At 36.5% G+C, this 13,989-nt stretch overlaps 1 protein-coding gene across 6 annotated transcripts in view; it reads right to left on the bottom strand.

The window, feature by feature from the left end:
• TMEM196 (transmembrane protein 196) overlaps positions 1-12,015 on the bottom strand; it is a 54,326-nt gene extending 42,311 nt beyond the window's left edge. For 2 of the 6 annotated variants that reach the window (XM_031936043.1, XM_031936044.1), the window contains exon 1: positions 10,930-12,015. In XM_031936043.1, the coding sequence (XP_031791903.1) occupies positions 10,930-11,094 (165 nt within the window). In that variant the 5' untranslated portion in view covers positions 11,095-12,015. The remainder of the gene's footprint in view (positions 1-10,929) is intronic. The other 4 variants (XM_031936045.1, XM_031936046.1, XM_026449611.2 and 1 more) reach the window with 3 other exon arrangements.
• Between the last annotated feature and the right edge of the window lie 1,974 nt (positions 12,016-13,989).

Raw genomic sequence — 13,989 nt, 5'->3', positions numbered from 1 at the left:
AGCGATCTGCCTGCCTCGGCCTCCCAAAATGCTGGGATTATAGGCGTGAGCCACTGCCCCTGGCCTATTTTCCTGTTTAACATAGCACAATCTTTAATTTTAATTAGTGTATTATTTAGTCATTGTCTATATCTCTTTTTGAATTAAGCATCAGAAGATCAGGGATTATGGTTATTTTATTTACTGCTAGACTCTCAGGACCAAAATCACAATATAGAACACAGTAGCCATGGAATCAATATTTGTTCACTATATCTAACAAGAAAGAGAACCGAGGAAAGAAAGCGGGTGGCTCATGAGAGTGACAACAGAAGCTTGCGCTCCTGGAGTCCCACAGAGCTTTCTTCCACACCACGCTGTCTTGTCCCCTTTTGTCTCATCCCAACCCAGTGTGGACTACAGAATTAAGGCCCATCAAATGTTATTGTCATTGACATCAACGTTGACTTGGCCCCATCTTCATAAGCCTAATCCCTGCGGGTCCCACTCCCTGGGCTCACAATCCAGGTCCCTGGACCTTCCTTGCCTTTATTAGATTTACAGATCTTCTCAGCGGTCTTGGCTTTCAGCTTTCCCCATCCCAGTTCTTCTGCAATTTTAGCATAGTGTACATCTTCAAAAGAAGCCACTTTCCATCTTCCTATTTACATTTCTTTCTTTTCTTAGTCAATGGAAAACCCTGCTAATTATGCAATGTTCTTTTTTCCTTAAACTCAAACTAATTTCTTATTTTTTAAACTATAATGAAGGACTGAAATAATGTAAGGAATATAGTTCCATACACCATGTTTCTTCCACTACAGAAAATTTCACCATTAGTTTAACTGGAAAAGGGTAATGTACATCTTTTATCAAAAGAGACATAACCTTTCACATATATGATCAACTTCATAGAAAAATAAAATCCCAAGATGATAAAATGTACAACAGACATGTTTATGTGATAAGGTGTTCCTCCGTTAACACCAGCCATCTCGGTGGCTTAGCAGACCAGGTGAGATAAGATACAACCACAGCAAATAGAAATTAAACCGGAAGCACTCAAGAGAGAGATGGAAAGAATAGTTTCATGGTGTTAAATGAAGATGCACATCAGATAGTGACAGAAACCTTTTCAGAGACTGAAGTAACTGAAGGAAAGATGAACTTAAGAATAAATTTCAGAAGAAATCACCAGACATAGCATGTAACTAGCAAGCATGCACACACTTCTAAATAAATCCACTTCCAAAAAAATCTCAGAAACTTCAATCTGGCCCAGGACCCAAATCTTTCAGTGCACCGAACAAATCAGCCTTAATTCTCAGAATGCAATTTCTTCACATCTCCCCCTCAGTGTTCATGCAATGAATCTTTCTTGTTTTTAATGCATTATGCATTGTGTTCTGTTCCAATTCTGTTTTGTGATAGTTTTTTCTTTTTTAAAAAATGATCTCTTGAATATTTTGAGCATGCTAAATAAATAAGGCTTTTAGGTGTTAGAGCTGTTTCTGCTTCAAAAGTGACAGAAAAATCATAACCAAACTTGTGAATTTTATATAAGGGGAACTTTGAATTTGCAGTATATTTAAATGTCATTTTTTTCTAAATAAATCTTAGTTATAGTCATTATTCACATAGGCTCTTAAAACAAAAGAAAACCCATCTCATTGATAGTAGTAAAAAAAATTCAGAAGAGTTTCTCTTTGGAGTTAAACTTTTTATTATCTTAGTCAAATATAATAAATAAATTTTAAAATTAAATTCATATAAACCTTTATAATAGTAATTACTTCTAGAGGGTAGTAAAAAGGAATGTAATTAATATTAAGCATCAATGTATGGATAATGTTATCAATAATTTTCTAGTTACTGCAATAGCTTAAACTTTTTATATACTTGTGCAGAACCTCTGTATTACATAGTTCACAACAATTTAATAAGTGTATTTATGTCACTTAAAGTAGTTTTATATTAATGTAGGTTACTCCAATTTACATGATTTTGCTTATATTTTGTGTTTAAGATTCTTTCATATCAAATATGACTAAAATGTACTTGGATATAGCCTAGGACAACATTCAAATAAAAAGCTCACAACTTGAAACATGTGGAAACTATAATAGGATTTAAAATGTAGATGATGAATTTAGTGAAGGAGAAAGAAAAAAAATTACTCCCTTGAGTTGTGCTAGCTTTGAGTCTGATTTGTGACCTGTTCTTACATATTTGAAAATAGCCAATGAGTCTAGGGGATTAAAGAATGGAAGTTATGCTCTTCTCAAGAATTGCCAACACAACAGATGAATGTTCATCCAACATGCATGGTGGTTTCTGAAAGCTAGCCAGTTATGGAAACAAACATAGCTGCACAGAAGGTCATGGCATTAGGAACTTGGCCCCACGTCAGAGTAATACAGCCTAAAAATGCAGCTTAAATTGCATATCAATGACAATTACCAACTTTTTCTTAGGAATTGCTTATCTTTTTACCTTCTCTGTGCCTGGGTGTGCACACACAGACTCCTACACATATTTCTCTCTTTAGGTGATTTTGATTTTTATCCGACTTCTGTTACTGGTTTCACTTTCTGATCTTAAATTACTAAATCCTAAATCCTTTAGTCTCTCATCCCTTAAGTGAAGAAATTTATCTGCTGGAATAAATGGTGTAATGAGAGCAATTGGATTTCTTAGGCAATATGGTTTATTATAAATGTAAGCTGCCATTGCTGTTATTAACATCATTGATATTATTTTAATTCCTCAGAATGATCCATATGGAAAAATAATTGGCAGGGTACAAATTAAAAAAGAAGGCAACTAAGAATTCAAAAAACCCTGCCAAATATAACAAGAAAATCAAACATATGTCTCTGTTTAGTAGAATAAACAAAAATCATACCTTGTTATTCCAACATTGACCTAAAACAATTATTCCTGGGACTCTGGAACATGCACACCAAATCACAACTATTAGTAGGAACAAAATCAGTTATGTAGAGTAAACAGTTTCTAAGATATTAGTAGGAACAAAATCAGTTATGTAGAGTAAACAGTTTCTAAGAGAGGGTATATGACCTAACTGTTAGCAAGCCGAGAGTCCAAGGTCAATTTAATCAATGGTCCTACAACAAGATCCTTTTCATAAATGTATAAAAATAAAATATGTCTATAAATGACAAATAGAAACCACATGCAGATTATAGATTTTCCAGAAAAGGGACAAAAACATGCATCGCATTGTTGTGGATCAGACATGGTTAGTAAATATCTAATGTGTATATTGAATACTTTAATATAACTATCACTTTTAATTTTTAGAACAACTCCTTGAGATAAGTGGTGGTATTTCTATTTTGCTGATGAATTAATGATTGTCCGTGAGATAATGTAACTCACTCAAGCCTAAACAATAAAAAAGTGCTAGAGGTAGAATATGAACCCAGATCTTAATAGCTCCCAAACCTATTCTCATTTCTTTGTATTATGCTGATATCTCCACTTAAATGCACAAATTTCTATTTTTATATGCCAGCCAGCTGTGAGATTCACTGAACATAAGGAATTTACAAGTTTAAAAATCTGCCATCAACAGGAATGACACTGGAAAATGTGGTTAGATTTGTGATGGTAAATTTACATTTAACTCAATTTCAAGGATTTCCTCAAGTCTTTCTTTTGATCCAGGATGTACATTTCAGAACCCAGCTGGCATTTTGCCTTGAAATTGAGCAGCATTGCCTGGGCTTAACTGCCTTGACCTCATGATTGTCAAGTTCTACCCAACAGAGCTCTCCAAGCCTAGTAGGGTATCAAGAGCAGACTAGTCTTGCCATTCTTTCAGGACCTTTTCAAGACTGGTACCATCTTATTTAGAAGAGGCAGATCTTCATTTCGCAGTTTTTACATGAACATGTCTTGCCCTAACAAGGCTGATATCCTCAGTGCCCCACAAAAACTCCATTTTATTGCCTTTACCTCTTCTCCATGACCGTACGAATGTTAATAGTTTTGCTTTGCACACCTTTCCTCCTCTGCCCACTGGAAACCTATTCTGTCTCCAAGGCTTAGATGAAGAGAAAGTGATCTCTTGCTTATACCTTTTATTTTGAACTCTGTTTAAATTTGTTGTCATGTGCTATACTGACTAGCCCTTATAATATTTAAGGATAGTTTGAGATTCATAATGTAACACTAAGTCTTAAGCCTTGATGGCAGGAACAATTTAGGTCCAATATCTTAGATGCAAAATTCTGCTAACATGGGGGTTGTGCTTGTTGATTGATTGTGCTAGTCTCTTCTGGAAAATAGATATAAAGAATGATTGAGACTTACCCTTTAAGGTATCCTGCCTGGTACATACATTCAAGGATGGGGAGCAAATAATGAGTTTGGGCCTCAGTGAAAGACTTTTTCATGAAAATTTCCAAAGTTCCACACAACACGATAGAAAAAGTACAGACTTTGAAACAATATTGCTCTGACTTAAAGTACTGACTCAGCTGATTAAATAACAGTGGACCCTAGGTAAGTTCCTTTTTCTACTTAAACTTTATAAAAATACCACATTTTCACAAAGTTGTTAAAATTAGAAATAATAGTACATATGGAAGCATCTGGACATTAGTTAACTATTAATAAATCATGTCTAGCATTATTTCGGTAGGATAAATAGATCGGGGCACTCTATCTCCCAAGCTGATCTATTTATTTAACCATTAATATTTTCTTTTTGCCTTGACCACATAGTTTTATTCAATATTTAACAATAGATTATGAACTAATGGAACTTAGAGTTGCTTCTTGGGAGTTTTACTATTGGTACTAATAAATCATGGGCACCAGTTAAGGTTATAATAGTCATTGTTGAAATCTAGGTATTTAATTGAGGTATCTGTGAATAATACATCATGTAACAAACATGGCTTGTAGAACTACTCTTCAGGCAGTTCAAGTTTCTAAGATATTAAGTATCTTTATTTACTAAATATCTAAGATATTAAGTATCTATTAGATGTTTTAATTTGTACTGTGACTTTTCAAAAAGTATTTACGTAGTTCTAACTGCTTTTTGAATACTTTGTTTTATGGCATAAATAATGGTCACCATATTCACACTATTCAATTTGTCTAATTTATATAATTGTCTTATTAATCTGATTACCAAATATCTTTATGATAGAGTTTCTACCACCCTCTCTCACTCCAAAAGAAAAACAAAGGAAGAAGTGTTTTATGTTTTCTCATTTGGTTTTACACTAAATATTACAAGACTTTTCTAATATAGGTATTTTGGTACATTTTCATAGTTGCTAATGTAAATATCCTAATTAAATCAAAACCTAACTAAATACATACTGTACAGGAGCAATGAAAACAAAAACAATGGGTTGAACTAGGGTTGATGAAAGGTGTGGGAGAAATATGGAGAGCCAGAACACCACTAGTGGACTCTTAAGTCCCAGGCAGGCAAGGAGCAGCACCGGCCAAAAGAGAGAAAGCAGCAGCTGATGCTCACTGATCACTAACTCTATGCCAGGCCCAGAACTAGCAGCTTTAGAAACATTGTTTTCTGAGATTCACAGGAACTCCATGAAATAGGAACTAATATTTTCCTCCTTTTAGGAATAACGAGACTGATTTGGTGAAGAAATAAAACGTTTCCACTGACACAGTTATCCTGAGTGAGATGTATGAATCTAATCTGATTGTAATTTAATTTTAATAAAGTATGTATAGATTAGATCTGCAGTTAAAGGACTGCATGGCTTTGTACATTACAGAGGAAAGTTGTCACACAGTTTCTTCTCTCTTTCTCTTTTCTAGAAATATGCTCAATGAGAGTCTAATTATCAAGGCACTGTCCATTTTGCACGTTGAAACATCTATCTGTAGAGTGGCAACAAGAAAATTTATCTAGGTTACTAAGACAAATTTAAATATTTAGACCAATGCTGGACCTAGTTATTTAGGTACAGAAATTCCATTTGCATGAATAGGATCATATATATATGATATACATAGTATTATATATATCATATATAGGATTATACATATGTATCATATATATGTATCTCATATATGATATATTTTTATTTTGAACTCTGTTTAAATTTGCACTTGCACACACACACACACACACACACACACGAAAATCTATTATAGCTTTTATTGAAGCCAAAGACAGACATTTCAGGGTATATTAACCTACCAGTATGATTAATTGTTGCATGAAGACCAAATGAATATACAAAAAAGTTAGATAGTTTGGTTCTATTCAAAGTACACATTGGATAATCTGGCTCATAATTAAGGCAACGCAGAGACCCAACTAAGATATTTTAGGCAAAAATGTCCAAATTAAAAGGTTTGACTTTGTTCAGATGTTTCTATCAAGCAAACTGTCAATTAGTAGGTGACTGATGCAAATATTATTAGTTATCTCTTAATGTTTCTAGGACAAAGACTTCAAGACCAGTTATACCCTTGAATAAGAACAAAAATCTCAAAGCAGATTTTGTCATGGACTTTGGATAGAAATTCCAGTATGTGCCATTTACATGTGAACAGAATCTAGACTATGAGAAATTCGTCAAATAAATAAAAATGCGACAAAACTCACCATATTTTCTATTATACCGTTATCAACACCAGAAGTGAACACATATTTACATCTCTTTTGATGCATGGTATGGCCCCCTAAGTAATAACTATATTTCCCAGTAGTTTGGCTTGCCTAACTTATCTGATTGTCAATCACCCAACTGCTTATGCCCAGTGGGCAATCAGCAGCATTTGAGAATGAGAGTATGAATCATATAAGAAAGAGATTCTTTACCTGGCCTCTACAGAATCCGTTAATGGACTTTATTATATGCAAAACTTTGATGAAAATTGTTTTATATGCCTAGATCAAAACTATTTTTTCTTCATGGAGAAATGTCTGTGAAACTATAAGAATATAATGGTGTCTAATTTTGATAAGGCAGTAGGGAAGAGGACTTTAGTTATAACTTTGAAAAGCATTTTGAATGTATTTATAAATTACTTGTATAATTTAAGTTAATTTTAAAATGGGGCATAAAATTATGTTTTTAATTTTTGGGGGGCATAGGAGCAGCATTTTCATCTTATGCCAAAGGATATGAATCCCTTTTGTTAAGTACTTGATCTGGAAGAAAAAATGATGTATTACCTGGTTGGAGACACACTAGCTTCAAATTGTGTACATTTGGGGTAACTGAGAGGTTTCTTTCACTTTATTTCTTTTTTATTAAATAAATTTTAAAAGCTTAATTTTTTTTTTTTTTTTTTTTTTTTTTGAGACGGAATCTCGCTCTGTCACCCAGGCTGGAGTGCAGTGGCCAGATCTCAGCTCACTGCAAGCTCCTTCTCCCGGGTTCACGCCATTCTCCTGCCTCAGCCTCCCGAGTAGCTGGGACTACAGGTGCCCACCATCTCGCCCGGCTAGTTTTTTGTATTTTTTTTTTTTTTCAGTAGAGACGGGATTTCACCGTGTTAGCCAGGATGGTCTCGATCTCCTGACCTCGTGATCCGCCCGTCTTGGCCTCCCAAAGTGCTGGGATTACAGGCTTGAGGCACCGCGCCCGGCCCCTAAAAGCTTAAATATTAAAAATAATACTTGGGAGCAGCTATAATTTATATACAGCACCTCATTTGGATTACTATAATATAGATCAGAATGTACAGAGGTGAATTTCAACAAAATTCTACAATTGGCTGAGTTGTTGCCATGGTAAACGAAGAGTCTACAGAAAAGGTATGTGCATTGGTTATGCTGTAAATTTTGCTGAAGAAAAACATCAGATTTATTAAGCAGATAAAGATATAATGTATATCAAATATGCTCCAGTAAAATAAGCAATAAAACCTGTAAACATTAAATGATTTAGATAAGAAAACTTTTAAATATTTAAAAAGACTACCTTGTGGTTTACACGTGGGAGAACTAGGCTTTGAAAAGTTTGTTTAATAAATTAAGTTTTATAAGATATCAGATATGTTAATAGATGGATGGAATTTTAGCATAATATATATAAAATGCAACTTAGCATCATATTTTGTTCTGGACACCACCGTTTGAATCTCTAGATTTCCAAATCTCAACCTACAGCAATACAATTCTCAGGGATTTATAAATCTGTGTGCTACTAAACCCAGTCCATTCCCATTATAGATGATGCACTGGAGGCTGAGAAGAGTGACTTTCACACAGCAACTTGGAAACAGAACTCTGTGCATTTAACTTCCTGTCTATAAATCTTTTACATCAGTTGTAATTCACATGACTATATCTTTTCCAAAGCATTTTACTCAATGTGTATTAGTTGTTATCTAACAGTTATGCCTCTGATTTTGTGCTTTCATTGTAGATGACCATATCAGCTATAACAAAGAATCAAAAAGAAACAAAAATGCTATAATGACACCTATAGCTTTCGTTCTTTATGAAATTATAGTTAACTGATTTTTCCTTCTAATTGCCCATATTTTAAAAATTTATCATAGGAAGCATCCCTGCCTGATTAATCAGATGAAATAGTGCCTTGAAATAATCTGTGTAAGCATCCATCTCACACATATTAAGCCCTTATCTTTGCTTTTAAGCCACTTTTTTTTTTTTTTTTTTTTTTTGGATTTCCGTGTTTGGGGCCGAATAATCAAAATACAGCAGTTGCTTAAAGCCTTAGTGCACTTGTCCTAGATAATAAAGCTTACAATTTTAGGGTCTCTCTGTATAAAAATAATCCTTTTATAGTGCAGCTTTTATTTCTACTGCCTTTTAAATTTAATTCAGAAACCTTATAGTAATGATATTAATGTGTTGAAAGGAGTTTTACAGCAGTATTCAAAATGTAGTTTGATTGTAGACTATGTGTATTGTGACAGGTTAATTACTGTAAAATCTTATTTGGCATTCATAAATAATCCAGGTTTTTAATTCATAATTTAGCAAAAAGATGAATAATTTTCTATCTAGCTTTCTTCTGCATTTCCTTAGTATCACTTTGGGAAGGGGAAGTAAGAATGGGTGTCATTATTATTACTCGAAATATGAGGAAGTGAATCTGTTGCCTCCAACTGGTACACAGTCTCCTACAGTCTGGCCCCAATCATTTTTTCTATCCTTATCTTCCTCTTACACATCTAAGCCCCAGAAAAATAGAGGAGCCTACTCTTCCTGGACCACAACTCAACCTGTCTCAGCTTTTTGCATTCATCTATGCTGCCTGAAAGACTGTCTTTTCTCACGCCCTCCACTGCCAGTCTGTGCATTCAGTATTATCTGCTCATATTTACTCAGTGCTTACTACATTCCATTCACTTTACTAAGAACATTACAGTCAGCCCTTTGTATTCCCAGGTCCTGCATCCATGAATACAAACCAACCTCTGATTGAAAATATTTGGGGAAAAAAAAAAAAACAACAACAATAACAATAATACAAAGGAAATATAGTATAACAACTATTTACATAGCATTTACATTGTTTTAGGTATTGTAAGTAATCTAGAGATGATGTAAGGTATATCGGAAGATGTACCTAGGTTATATGCAAATACTGCACTATTTTACATAAAGGACATCAGCATCCTCAGATTTTGGTAACCAACAGAGCTCTGGAACCAATCCCCTATGAATAGGGAGGGCCAACTGTTTTTAATTTGTTCCTTTTAACGACCCCATTTTATAGATAAGGAAACTTTGGCTAGTTACCCAGCTAAGTAAGTGGTAGATCTGGGATTTGCAACCAGGTAGTATGGCTTCAGATCTTACACTGTGAAGCATTAGTTAACACTGTAGTACATCGATTCTAAGTCCTGATAAACTTCCAAGATCAAGAATAAAATAATACTTCTTTTGTGGATATTTCATTGACCACCCCAATCTTTCTCCCCCTTTTTTGCCTCTGTATCTCTCTGAAGTCACACTCTAATTTCTCATTGCTGGCAAAGTTACTGATGTACCATTTTGTTTCCTCCACTATGGAGTAGTTTTTAAGACAGTTCTCTGATTCATCTTTATAGTCTCGGTAGTAAATATGAAAGCCATGTTGCTTGAAGGGAGGAAAAAACTGGTTTTCACAATTAGATTCACATTAGGAATGGTGCTGAGTTATTTTATTGATTATTGGTGGAAGAAATGGGTTTCTAAGGCTTTCTTGGAGATTCAGCCTAATAAAAAAGAAGCTTGTTGAATCCGACATCTGACCTAGAGATAACTATGACAGTTTCTTTGAGCACTTTGGTACTCTGTAAGCAGAATTATTCTCCAATTAGAATGTTGTTACACATCTTACCAGTTGTTTTTCTAACTTACTGTCTAGAACTTACAAAAGAGTTTTCAGAGGTGAAATATCAGAAATGTAGCACAGGAAAATTAAGAGCAATGTTTTCTGGAATGAAATGCACCCACAAACTTCCTTTCACACTCACACCACATTTCTCTTTTTGTTATTGGTATTGCCTTTGGTGTACCTTGGGCGTTATTGCCCAGTGATAAATACATAACTATCTCTGCTTGTTCCTTGATACGGAAAAATGATGGAACACTCTTATTTTGATGTTCCTTGTAGAAGGAAGAATAGATTAAGTGAGCCTGCCCTTGACAGGTGTGACACCCCCCTTCCCCCGCCTCCCGAACAGCACCACTGGGCAGAGCAGCCCTTTGCAGAATCAGCCAGTGGAAACTAACCCCTCACCCCCACCTTTAAACAAAGCCATTTAATTTGGTCTTAAGCCCAAGTAAGGAAAAAAATGAATAAAAATGAATAAAGGACAATGCAAAGAAGCATAGCCTGTCAGCATGAACCTACATGCAAGCCAGAGATTTACGATTTTGTTTCCCAGGGAGGGAGTGACTAATGCGCGCACCCTGACCATCACCGTAAGGAGGTAAAGAGAGAGTGAAATGGCTCAACGTACACACACCCCGCTCCATACCGGGGACGAGTCTCCGAGCTGCGGCTTGTGCTCTCGGAGGGCCAGGCTGAAGCTGACTGCCCCCACGGCCACACTGGACACCCCCAGCCCTATCTCCAGCACGGAAAGCACCAAGAGGCTCCCGATAATCTGACCGCTGGTGCACATCCTTCCTCGGTCATCTTCCTTCCAGATCAGGGAGGGAAACCAACCATCTATCTTTTTTTCTTCCACTATCCTCCTTACCCCTCCACCCCCTACCAGATCCCAAAACTTTTCTTCAAGAGCGAGGCATTATCCACAAGGGCTGGATTTCCAGAAACGAAGACCTTCCCTGGCTGAACCAGAGGCAAAGGAGCTGCTCCACCCCCTGGCACGTTCAGATAGGGATCGTAGAAGGATCTTCCTGGGTTCGGTTCGGTGGTGCGAAGATTGCACACCAGTACCAGGGCTTTTAAGGAGCCGGAAACCTGGAGTAGCCCAGGGAGCTTCGAGCCCTGCTCCCCAGGCGCTGTCCAGAGTTCTGTCGCGTCCCAAACCTCCGCAGGGAAACCCGCCCCCTCCTCAGCCTACCAGACCCTTTCACACGGTCCCTTCTGTTTCACTGCGGAGGAGAGGAGCTTTGCTTTCCGGAGACCCAAAGGGAACTGCTCCGAGCTTCTCTCTCCCTCTCCCTTTCGTCTCCTCGCCTTTGTTTTCGTGGCAATGCAAAGTGCTTCTGCAAGTCTCTGGGTCCCCAGGCAGAGCGGGCCGATGATATTCAGCACCACGCTCCTTGCAGTTGCTATGTCACCAGAAAAAGCGACCTTGTCTGATGGCCTCTTTCCGTCTGGGTTTCTTCTCCCTCGTCGTCGTCCTCTTCCTCCCCCTCTCTCTCGAGCTGATTCTCTCTCATTGCTATGACCTCATTGGGATTTAGGAGGTTGACGGAGGAGGAAAAAGCCTGATGTATTTGTAGATCCAGGACCAATACTCTTGGCTGGCCTTTGATCCGCCCCGCCCCCGGACCGCAGCAACAGGAATCCAGGCGACCCCTACCTCCGCTTCTGCCCGTGGCTCCTTTCTGGGCTTCTATCCAGCGGAGAGGGGAGGCGATGCCTACGTCAACGCAGGCTCATTCTGAGAAAAACTTTCTTTGGCTTGTACGCGGGGTAGGGGGAGCAGTGAGCAAAGAAAGACGGAGAGGGGTGGAAAAAGCCAGATTCCTAATGTCACTAGGACTTTCAAGGCCCCTCACCAAGGAACTCCCCTGTCTAGGAGAGCTAGATTCAAGCCTGCTTACAAGGAATGTCCACTCCTGGCTATTATAGCCTGTCGCCTTCCGTGTCTGAGGGCGAAGAAGCAGTTGACTGGGGCCACACCTCCAGGGTGATTTTGTTCCTTTTCAGCTGCAGACCCTTGCTTTCCTCTAGGAGCGTGACCACACGTTCTGGGATGCATAGCTAGATCCAACTGAGCTGGGATATATATTCTCATCCAAATTCAAGAGACGTGTATGCATTAGAACAGGCATTATTAAAACAAAAACAAAAACAACAAAACAAAACACATCTGGCTTAATGCACAACTATTTTTGACGGTCTGTTTTCATCAGAATCTTTAGGGCAGGGGCCAGTCCAGCTTGGCCTGGGGTATTTTTGCATTGTCTTTTGATGCCTGTGAGAGTCTAGATGTCTAGGGATCGCTGTATTTAGACCCCATTTTCATTACTCTAGTTTTATGAAAAATCTCAAGGTATTCTATCAAGGAAATCTAGGAAGTGGGATAAAGAGAGGGTTCTGAGTGTGGGTCATCTTTCTCAAAAACTGGGTTCTCCACTTGCAGATGGACTGAAGGAAAATAGAACAAAGGAAGATGAGGTTAGGGTACATTAACGTGAGACTAGGACATCTTGACTTCTATACACGTACAGATCAGTGCGGTGCAGGAGCCTCTGTGGTTAGAGGCTTCTTAAAGCTCCCATGATGATAACATAAAAGCTCGGTGACTTATAGCATACTTTCTGTAACATAAATGCCAGTTTTAGTTTTCTTAAATTTGATTAAGGGCTTCTTTTAGAGTTCAAACTCAATTCTACACTATAATTTTTTTCATATGTTTATATTTTATAATTTAAAAATTTGGGTCCTCTTCTCTTAAAAATAAAAACAAATGCAAGGAAGAAGAGTTACAATTTATTAGGCCTCAAAGAGCTTCAGTTACTGTGATATGTGGAGTACAAATAAACGTTAGTACTGAATGATAATTAGTGGATTCATTTCTATATTTTAAATCCTCAAAGACATGCTAACATACCTCATTAGTGTATGGTTGTAATGATGTAAAGTTTATTTAAATATTACAGAAGTCATCTAAATTACTGATTTGACATACATAAATAATACAACATATGTGGTGTTGAATTTTTTCTTGGTCTTTAGTCACTTCTTTAGGAAAAAAACACTTCTCTGTTAGGAAGAGAACAACAAATTGTAATATTAAAATGAATTGATTAATGGAGACATTTAGGAAAGTAAATAAACTTTTGTAGAAAACATAGGGATGGTATTAACAATAGTTGAATTTCACAGAGAAAAAGAAACAAACAAAACATATATTATGGTTAACATTTTATCTCTGAATGTGATGGCTTGGAATATAGGATTGGTTATTATATGCCTGATTAAAACCAATCTTGATTGATTCTGGGTCATTGGTTAGAAATCTAAAACTTTTGAAAATTAAATTGTATATGGAAGAAATGCAACTCATCTTCACATAAGTAACTACCAATAATTCACAATAAAGCAAATATTTTTAAAAATAAAAACAATTATTTTATATAGAGGAAACTGCTGTTTTGTGTTTTAAAACATGAGCATCAACGTTAAAATTTTCAAAAAAAATTATGTTATCTTTACTGGGACACAAAGGATATTTTTTGTGCCTTTTAAAAATGACATAATGATCCTCCTAAGATAAACCCAAATACACCTAAAATTTCCTCCTGTATATAGAAATCAAGAAAAAAGAGTTCAAACTGACAAACTATTTATGATTCTTTTTTTTTTTTTTTTTTTTTTT

Source organism: Piliocolobus tephrosceles, chromosome 8 (assembly GCF_002776525.5).
Source record: "Piliocolobus tephrosceles isolate RC106 chromosome 8, ASM277652v3, whole genome shotgun sequence".
Lineage (NCBI taxonomy): Eukaryota > Metazoa > Chordata > Mammalia > Primates > Cercopithecidae > Piliocolobus > Piliocolobus tephrosceles.
Note: the sequence above shows the minus strand (reverse complement) of the source record. Positions and strands in the feature narration are given on the sequence as shown.